General features: G+C 48.5%; 1 protein-coding gene across 1 annotated transcript in view; it reads left to right on the top strand.

Annotated features, from left to right (window-relative positions):
* The first annotated feature begins 2,358 nt into the window (after positions 1 to 2,358).
* The window catches only part of PGM1 (phosphoglucomutase 1), a 206,461-nt gene continuing 198,257 nt past the window's right edge, over positions 2,359 to 10,562 (top strand). Inside the window, exon 1 of the mRNA XM_069232521.1 lies at positions 2,359 to 2,981. Within this exon, the coding sequence (XP_069088622.1) occupies positions 2,736 to 2,981 (246 nt within the window). The 5' untranslated portion in view covers positions 2,359 to 2,735. The remainder of the gene's footprint in view (positions 2,982 to 10,562) is intronic.

Raw genomic sequence — 10,562 nt, 5'->3', positions numbered from 1 at the left:
ACTGTTCACATGCTTATCTTAAAGTTTCGTGCCAGCTTGGCATATTTTCTCTTTAATTCAAGGTCGACTTGCAGGTGCGGACAATGGAGGCTCTGAAAGTGAGCTAATTGGGAGACAATGTTGCGATTTGCGTACCCATCTCCAAGGATAATGTATGCTTAAGTAAAAGCTTGAGAACTGTCGTTTTTGATTGGACAATTTGAAGCTAACCTATGAACCCTCCAATGGAGACCCTACTGGACTTGAACTGTTGTCTATAAAACCCAGGTGCACGAGAGGAAAGCTAGCTCTCCATTTTTGGACAACCCGCCATTTTGCAGACTTCGGAGCTATTATGGCCCACTTTGCTGCGACGCCATTTTGAGAGACTTTGATGCTTTCTCTAGTCGAGAGAAAGAGACTTTAATGATTCTTGCCCTAGAGACTTTAACTTTGATTTGCCCCTTTGCATGAAGTAGTAGTCTTAACTTGCCGCCGTGAGGCGATTGCCCCGTTCACCCCTGCCCCTTTGTCCCGTCCTATGCTGATCGAGAAACGATACCTGTGAGACGAAGATTTCATTGATTGCTGATCGGAATTGGTAATTATGAAAGGAAATTGTAAAATTGCATTGTGTTTCTTTTAGGTAACCAACTGCTGATTTTGGTAAGAGCCCTAGCTAGGAGTTTTCTAAATTTATGTTGCTAAATTGTTTTTGCATGAAGTCCCACATGCTGATGCTAATTTGAGGTTAGACGAGGATTCCGTATGTTGCACGATGCAATTTGAGATCTTGTTATGCTGACTAAATGTACGCAATTAGTTCATTACAGATTATCGTATTAGTGCTTTGCATTGCCATTATCGAATGCCTTGTGATTCAAATGCTACATAGATTGCACTTGTTTCGACGATATGGACAGCTATTAATGTTCATTTATGTTTATCATTTAGTGTTGAGACACATTTATATTGTGCTAGCTTTGTTAATATAGGGAAATAAATAAACTAACTTTGCAATAAACTGGTGTGGTTATTCCTGACTGAAAGGTCAGGGTTCGCCGAAATGTATTCTGGATTAATTGTTAAGTGTTATGTTGTTCAAGGGGTTGCCTATGTTCGTTATTGATTATCGATTTGATGTGATTGATCGATCAAGAGTACAGAGAGTTCCCACTTAGTCAAAAGATTCATCGGCCTAAAGAGCGTCCGAACACAGGTAAATTGTTACCACGTTCCGCTCTATCAACATATAATCTTATACTAAGGATGTTTCTTTAATTGTATGCCAAAATGACTGGGAAAAGTGAGAAACACACACTGCTCCCCTCTATGTCTGTCATCCCCCATGGCCCTGCCCCTTTAAAAATCAAATGATAATAAACATTGTTTATTATCGTTTTATTCTTAACGTTTTGCAGCTGCTGCTGTTGGCGAGGGCAATCACAGTACTGCTTCTGTCGCGAGGTGCACCCTGGCTTTGCGCTCCCATGCAGACTGGGAACCTGTGCCTGCTCTCTCCAAACTGGCAACACAGTGCCAGGCTTGAGAAAGCTCAGCGTGCATGTGGTTTGTTGTATGATTTACATAGAAAATATTTTCAGGGTTTGGCTTGTGCACGGGTTTCAAGATCCGAGCTAGACCCTTGGCTTGGCTCTCCCTGTTAATTTGTTGGATTTGCCACCTCTAGTATCTAATTATATTGTACAGGGAGGTGAGACTGCACCTAAGTATTCAGTTTTCAGAATTGTAGTGCTTTTAGTCTAGACCTGTAGTTCCCAACCTTTTAAATTCTGTGGACCTCAACTTTATCATTACTGGAACCCAGGGACCCCCCACTGAATCATTATTGGAATCCAGAGACCCCCTCCGGCTGAGTCATTACTGAGTGCTGGGGACCTAATCTGTTCACATTGTTTAATTTTCTAAGCAGTCGCGGACCCCCAGAGAAGGCTTTCCGGACCTCCTGGGGTCCCCAGACCACAGTTTGGGAACCACTGTTCGGGCCTAATTGTGATCCCAATCTAAACCTGATAGTGGAAAAAGTTTGCTTTTGAGTTGGCTCGGTTCCGGCTCTAGGAGCCAAGCCAGGCCGCTGTCTCAGCGCTTGCCATGAGCTTGATGGCTTGTCTACCTTTACCTTTAAAGAGGAGAAAGGAAAAGAAACCAGGCTTGAATGGGTTCGAGTCAAGCAGAATTTGAAAAGAGTTGGGCTGAGCACCATGGAAAGACGACTGAGCACCATTTGAAGAGTTGGGGCATTCAGCATGGGAAGTAGAGCCACGCAACTTGAGTGGAAGAGGGTGGTTCTCTAAGTGAAGCGTTGCTAGGCAGCCATGGAAGGGAAGAAAACTCTTGCAGGATGAGATGGGAAGGGTAGGGGTGCAGCGCTGAGGGGAACAGAAGCCAGAAGTGAGGCGAGAGGAAGAGTAGATGTAAAATGTGTGAAGGAGAAGGGAGCAGTGTAGGCTGCCGCGTGTGAGGGGCGTGCCGGTTCCATGCACCTCTCCTAAGTGGGCGTGGCCGGGGCACTGGTTACTGTTTGTTTAGGTGGGCAGGGATGCCATGTACACACGTCACCTCTGTCTCTTTAAAGTGCTGGTGGGAGGTACCCACGTCAGCCGTGCTGGGCCTGTGAACGGCAGAGGGCGGGCCTCCGTGGCACAGCAAAGCTACCCGGCCAGCGGCCGTGCTGTCATTGCACCGACCCCCTGCACTGCAAGGACACCTTCCAGGCGCCGCAACACGTCCACACCATGCCCAAAATCATCACCGTCAAGACCAAGCCGTACAGCGACCAGAAGCCGGGCACCAGCGGCCTGCGCAAGAGGGTGGCTGTCTTCCAGAGCAATGCACACTACGCCGAGAACTTCATCCAGAGCATCATCTCCACCACGGCCCCCGAGGAGCGGCAGGACGGCGTGCTGGTGGTGGGCGGCGATGGCCGCTACTTCATGAAGGAGGCCATACAGCTCATCGTGCAGATCGCGGCCGCCAACGGGGTAGGTGTGCGCGGGACGGACGAGTGGGCAGCTTCCGGGCAGAGAGCTGTGCCTGGGGCGGCTGCAGTGCGTGCGCTGGGAGCCCACCTGCCATTCACAAGTGGATTGGGTTTGTGCAGGGCATTAAGTGGGCTGGGTCCCGGCAGTTCTAAAAAGCAGGTTCTGAAACGGGTCCCTGTCGATCTCTCCATTTTTGCCCTCACCTTCAGAGTGAAACAAAAATCGTAACTCCATAGCAGTACCAATCTTTACTGCATTTGTAACTTCACAGAGATTAGTTAAACTTATTTCACACTCATATTTTCATAACTGAAGCATTTTCAATATTATATCCAGCAAAGCTATTGTTGGTACTTGTTTTTCTTATGCAACTAACACTCACTGACAAAGCCAATAGTTCTGGTTTGTTTAAGGTGTAATGCCAGTCGTATTATTTATCTGGATGCAATAACAGAAAAGAGCAGAAAAATACCAGTCAGTGGCACCTATGCTTAGCAGAGATTTTTAGCTTACCTGTTTTTTTAAGCCACACTCCTAATTACATAGGCGACGCCCCTAATAGAGACTCCCCCGCCCCATTTTTTATCGCACTTAAAGCCCTAGGCTTGTGGCAGTAGCTGTGCGTGCTTCTACCTGGGCGTGTAGGGAAAGGTGGGATATGATGTGTAAGCACTGGCTGTTAAGGTGCTAACCCCTTAGCGTGAGTGCTTGTAGCTGAACAGATGCAGAGCAAGATAGAGGTGCGTGCCTTTCGTTGGTGCAACAGGTGCAGTGACACCGGGGCATGGAGGCTTGAGGGTTCTACTCAGCCCTGATTATTGAGGTATTTTACAGTTTAGACAGCAGCTAGAGGGCCATTTCACTGCTTGTGGTAGGGCCTGTAGGAAAATGGACTACGGCACGCAGCACTGTACATTACACAAGTGCTTAATTTGTGCTTGTTTTTCCGGTGCTGAGCACCGGCGCTTATTTTTGAGGGCCGGGGCTTATTCTTCTGCCTCAAGCATTTGCTGCGAGCAAAAAACACATATAGGAAAGACGGAGGAAGAGAAAAACGAAAAAGCGTCACAAAGGGAGAACGTAGACAACTGCTAGTGTGAGATGAAGGGACAGGGAGTGAGTGGTTGTATGTGGATTGAAGATGCCCGAGGTGGCTATAAGATTACGCTGCCTCAGTATTCCGTGTTCACACAGCAGCCGCGTGTTTAAGAGAAGGGCTTTGGGCACCGGCACCTTTTTTTATTTACGAATTAAACACTGCATTACACGTGTTTTACGTGAGCCTGTGTGTGCACAGGGAGTGCTGCTGGGCGCTATGCTAGTATTTTGCGACGGTGTCTCTTACATACACCGTCTCACGTTTTATCGAAGGGCAAGCAGGGTATAGCTGGCTGTGTGTTAAGTAGGGGAGGCTGATGCGTGTGTACTTAGAACTTAACTCGTGCCCGGCGCCGTACCAGACATATTCAGGTCTCCTGTGTCAAGTTAAAGTTTTTCAAGTACCCATGCAGAACTACCGGTACCAGAGTCCGCAGGGAAACTGGACTGGACATTCCTCTCAGGGGAGTACACGTTATCCCCGCCACTAGGCAGTGCCTGCACTTGTGTCTGACTGTGGTCGACCCTTTCCGTGTCCCAGCTGAGCACGGAAGCAGGCGCGTGTACTGAGGCTGCGCAGAGCGGGCCGCTCGCCAGTCTGGCCGGGCGGTGTGTGCTTGCGCCGCCCTCTGCTGGGGATGGGGCCGAGTCTGAGGGAAGCAGCAGCAGAGCCCCACGGAGCTGCCTCTGTGTCACGGGAGGGGTAGCCCGCTGCCCTCTGCAGCCAGGGGGAGGGGGAGGGGGCCCGTACAGCAGGTTCGTTATGTACGTGCAGGCAGGCGGTCTCCTAATGTCACTGTCCTCACTTCCGACCTGTCACTCACAACGCACGGAAGTGGGCTGGGAGCACCGCACACACTCGAGTGCGGGGCTTTCTGTGACCCTGATGGAACCTTTCGCTATTTACTGCATTTAAGAGTCTTCGCTCGGAAGCCGCAGTGTCAAGTGTTGTTGTCTTTCAGTTTTCACTCTTGTGCATTCAGTAAAGCGTATTTCTCGCTTGTTTGTGTGCGGGAACACGCCCCTCCCTTGACCACGCACACTGCTCTTGTGCTGTGCGGTCACAACCCTGAACCCGCTCTACCGCTCACTGCGTGCACGACTCCCGCTGCTTGCAGTGGTACAAGGGGCCGAGGTCACAGTCGCCCTGATTTCACCTTCAGCGCCCTTGCCGTGCCTGCCCTCTGACATTTAAGGCAGAGCCGTCTGGGATACTGTTTCCAGCTCCACTTTGCCTTCTGCATATTTCTGCTGCCCCCCGCTGTATGTAAAGGTTAATCACTGTTTGTTTTGCTCGGTGGTGAATGCTTTCAAGGTCACAATGTACCCGACTTAATTTGTGTCCTTAATAGGATCGTTATGTAGCGTTTTAAGTGTATGCGGCGGCCATATAGCGTGCATTTCTAGAGCAAGGCATATGTTTTTTGAATGAGTTGGAGATGTCCGCTTCGGGCTGCTCACGCTGTGCATAATATGGCACCGAACTGAAAATAGACACCACCCGGGCGGGAAAGGGTCGCAGTGACGTTATAGGAAGGCACCAGGCCTATAAAACATCATCAAGACGACTCCACTGCCTTTCAGACTATTACTTGGTGCCAAAACAGCAACAGCATGTTAAAATATCAAGATCTCTATAACATGCCTGTGTCCCTGAAATCCAAGGCCGCTCCTGATTGGCCTTCCTCCCTCCCAGGAACTGCCTTTTAACAGGCAGCACCCAGGGTGAACCTAAATTTGGTACCCCTGCTAATTGTCTCCCTCCAACCCTTCCCCATCTGCCTCCTACCTTTGGAGACCCTAGAGCCCATGGGTACTCACAAACTTTTTCTCGGGGGCCAAAATTGCAGTATGGTTTGCGGCGAGGGCCGCACTGAAGTGACAGCGGGGGGCGGGGCTTAGAGGAGGAACAACCACCCCACCCCCTTTTTCAAAACATCTGCACACTACCCCAGTAAAACACACAGCGCCATCTGCTCCCACCCCTACCCCAGTAACACACACAGCGCCATCTGCTCTCACCCCTACCCCAGTAACACACACTGCGCCATCTGCACACAGCGCCATCTGCTCCCACCCCTACCCCAGTAACACACACAGCGCCATCTGCACACTGCGCCATCTGCTCCCACCCCTACCCCAGTAACACACACAGCGCCATCTGCACACTGCGCCATCTGCTCCCACCCCTACCCCAGTAACGCACACAGCGCCATCTGCTCCCACCCCTACCCCAGTAACACACACAGTGCCATCTGCTCTCACCCCTACCCCAGTAACACACACTGCGCCATCTGCTCTCACCCCTACCCCAGTAACACACACTGCGCCATCTGCACACAGCGCCATCTGCTCTCACCCCTACCCCAGTAACACACACAGTGCCATCTGCACACTGCGCCATCTGCTCCCACCCCTACCCCAGTAACACACACAGCCCCATCTGCTCCCACCCCTACCCCAGTAACACACACAGCGCCATCTGCACACACACAGCGCAATCTGCTCTCACGCCTACCCCAGTAACACACACTACATTAAAAACAAATAAATAAATAACCAAAGAGCCTTACCTGACTCAAAGCACTGTAAAGATGCCACAAATGTGGAACAGCGGGCAGGCAGGCAGGCGGGCAGCAGACGTGGAGCCGGTGACAGGAAGCAGACGACAAAGCCCCGTAAAAGTTAGCTGCAAGCGCTGACTTTTATGGGGCTTTGGCTTCCAGGATCGTCAGGGTAACGCCATAAACAATGGCCGCCGTACGTGAACATAGAGGAGGGCCGCGGGAGCATGCGCAAGGAAGCCACTGTTGCGCATGCTCCCGCGGCCCTCTTCTATGTTTACATACTGCTGCCATTATGATATGGCGTTTGGTGTGCGTCTCGCGGGCCGCCAGTGGCCCCACGGACCTAGCTTGGCGGGCCCGCGAGACGCACACCAAACGCCATATCATAATGGCAGCAGTATGTAAACATAGAAGAGGGCCGCTGGAGCATGCGCAACAGTGGCTTCCTTGCGCATGCTCCCGCGGCCCTCCTCTATGTTTACGTACGGCGGCCATTGTTTATGGCGTTACCCTGACGATCCTGGAAGCCAAAGCCCCATAAAAGTCAGCGCTTGCAGCTAACTTTTACGGGGCTTTGTCGTCTGCTTCCTGTCACCGGCTCCACGTCTGCTGCCCGCCTGCCTGCCTGCTGTTCCACATTTGTGGCATCTTTACAGTGCTTTGAGTCAGGTAAGGCTCTTTGGTTATTTATTTATTTGTTTTTAATGTAGTGTGTGTTACTGGGGTAGGCGTGAGAGCAGATTGCGCTGTGTGTGTGCGCTGTGTGTGTTACTGGGGTAGGGGTGGGAGCAGATGGCGCTGTGTGCAGATGGTGCTGTGTGTGTTACTGGGGTAGTGTGCAGATGTTTTGAAAAAGGGGGTGGGGTGGTTGTTCCTCCTCTAAGCTCCGCCCCGCTGTCACTTCAGTGCGGCCCTCGGCCGCAAACCATACTGCAATTTTGGCCCCCGAGAAAAAGTTTGTGAGTACCCATGCTCTAGCCCATGTCCTGAGCGCTGCCCCTGCTTCTATGGATGTAAACCTGGCAAGGGCAACGCATCCTTATAAGCCCACTGCCCTTGTGGGGTGAGATGGAACATCTACCCATTTGGGGGGTTCAAAACTTTAATTGCTCCCCCCCCATTGGCCCAACTTTTTTTACGCCAACCTTGGTGTGCGTTCCAGCTTGTGAGGGGGAACAGGGGCATCCCACCCTTGATGGGGCCCATCAAGGCGGCCCAAAACAAGTCAAACAGGTCCTTATAGAACCCCGGTGGCAGTTATGGCGACGGCCTCTGCAATTCCATGGGAGGGGAAAAGGCGGAGAGGGTGAAAGAAGGGAAAGTGGAAGAAAGTCAATCGGAGGGAGGCTAAGGAAAGTAAAGAAAATATTTTATAGCCAATCTCAATGTAATGAACCAATGAAAAATATTATTTAAGGTACTCACAATGTCAGCTGTGTGCGCCTCTCTAAATCGTTGAGAGCTGGGCCCAGCTCGCCCCTCTCAAAAGCTGGCCCTGCTCCCACCACTCACCTGTGTTTTTTTTTTTTTTTTTTTTAACTTCTGCTTTCTTCTGACCCTTCATATCTATATGCACCCCTTATCCACTCTTGTCCTGTTTAACTCCTTGGGACCACAGTTCTCTGGTTTAGCTCCCAGGAGCTTCTCGACTGTCCCCTGCTAATGTGGCCACGGAGCTTCACCTCCACGAGCCATTAAGAGCAACGAGTAGTCTGTGTTGAACTTTTTCTTGCAAATACATCTCCTATTTAGCGCATAGACCAATCCCTGCTCCTAATACCCACTTAAAACTGGGTTTTCTTCTTCCCTCCCTCTTTATGCCCAAACCGGTAGTGCTTTTGACATCAGCATTTTCTTCAAACCGTGGAAATATCTATTTTTTTAAATTTAACTTTCTACTCCTGTCCCCAGCACACAAGGGTCTGATAGGACTTCTTTGGTAGCTGCATGTTCTAAAATATTACCTTATAGCCACCTGCATGCTTTTCCCCAGGTTCTGTTTCAGTGAATAAATACTAGATCACAGAATTCTCCTCGTATAATTCCTTTGCCGTCTAGGACCGCTACATTGTATTGTCGGCAGTATCAACAATGTTGTAGTGTATTGTATTTTGCATTTCCTGGAATCAGACAATGGATGCTAATTGTATAAAGTGTTTAAAAGTAAAGCTCTTTGAGGTCCCTATTGAAGGTGGAGATTATGTTGACTTTCTGATATATATATCCGATGAGCGTTCTGTACCTTTTGACATGTTTCCAGAGGAAGCTTGTTTGATACATATGGAGCAGAGCTCCACCTGATTGGATTCAGTTTGCTCTGGAAGTGTGAAGTTTTTGTAATAGTTATTGAGGTGAAACGCCTTGTTCGAGCAGCCAGCAAACCTACAAGTGGGAGGACATATGTTAAACAGAGAAATCTTTTTGTAGTCAAGACAACAGACTGTTGCATGGAAGACCATGTATCAAGGCAAGATAGTTGAGATTTTGTGCTGGCTGGTCAGTAGTGCGTTTTTGTAGGTTTTACAATGAAGCGACATTTTAAGGAAGGGTTTAAGAATACAGAGTATTTTTAATTGGAATCAGGTATTTCGGGTCATCTCTTTGATATGATCAGGAAGGAGTAGTTTGCCAGGTTTAGAGCCAAATGGTTTGTTGTGTTTTATTTTTATTTTTATTTTTTAGGCCTAGACCTTACGTTTTTCTTCAGCCAGTAGGTAATTCTCGGCGTGTGTGAAAGGGGAGCAGGAGAAATTCTGTTCTCCATGACATGGCCTGAGAGATATATCTCAAGCCAGTTTTCAATTACCTTTGGGGAACTGGTTGAGGCCTTTAAGTCTGTTTGAACCATACATTGTAATGTAGAATTCGAGATCAACTGCAGTTTTTAGAGGAGATACCCTGTTTTCATAAGAAATCACTGAGTGGCTCCTCGCAAAGACCAAAAAATATAGGGTTGAACTCCTTACGGCATTTTAATAGGATTTGAGAAATAATTATCCTCTATTGAGCCTATTTAAATACTCAAATCGTTTGTAATACAGTCATAATAGTCGAAGATTAAAGCCTACTGTATCAAACTTGTTACAGAGTAAGAATATCACTATAATGTGTTCTGAGATTTCAAATTTGCTATCTGATCTGCTCTCATCCCTGAAAAGTTTGGTCCTCAAATTTGTGGGCTACACTCTTCAATTCTTCGAAGACAGAAACGCCTGCCTCCTTTTCCTCTTTCAAAACTGACCAGGAAGCCCTCCCAAAGTTCCAAAGTTAAGGAATGGGTAATGAAAGAACAGTGCTTAATTCTTTCGGGTTCCTTCTTTCAGACAGATTATAATGAAGCAAAATAGACGTCAGCAGAGTTGATAACTTCATCTGGAGTAAAGTAATTTAGAGAGAAATAGTTTATGTAAAGAAGCATTACTCCTTATGGATACTGCAGATCTCTTGATAGATTCAGGAATGTGAAGCCAGACCCATTTAGGATAAGGATCTGCTTGAAAACACGATCAAAGAGCAATAGCAGGTCATGTCTGTTTTTAGGGTCGAGTTTGCAGCGAGACGCTTTTGTATTTAGAAAAGGGCTCGGAGCCCTGTCAACTTCACGTCAGTGTTTTTTATTGGTTGGTGGGCTTGCCTAATAAAATCCGCTTGCTTTCATTAGTCAAGGCATGCATACGTCATGCCTTTTCCGGTGGCTAGCCCTCCTCGAGCGCAGCGACCAAGTACAGAAAACATGCGAGGCTCGCTGTTTTCCATCGGGATCGTGGACTTCTTTTTCTCTAATTTACGAGCGTGATCTTGCTTGGCAGAAGTCGAGCGCTTTACATAGTTAATTTCACTTTTTCGGGTTATGTACATAAATGCACTTTTGCCCAATAGGTGAAAAGTCGGGTTAGGAGTTTACAACGCGATCAGC

The sequence above is a fragment of the Pleurodeles waltl genome, chromosome 4_2 (assembly GCF_031143425.1).
Source record: "Pleurodeles waltl isolate 20211129_DDA chromosome 4_2, aPleWal1.hap1.20221129, whole genome shotgun sequence".
Taxonomy (NCBI): Eukaryota; Metazoa; Chordata; class Amphibia; order Caudata; family Salamandridae; genus Pleurodeles; species Pleurodeles waltl.
The sequence above is the reverse complement of the archived record's forward strand: the minus strand, read 5'-3'. Positions and strand labels throughout refer to the sequence as shown.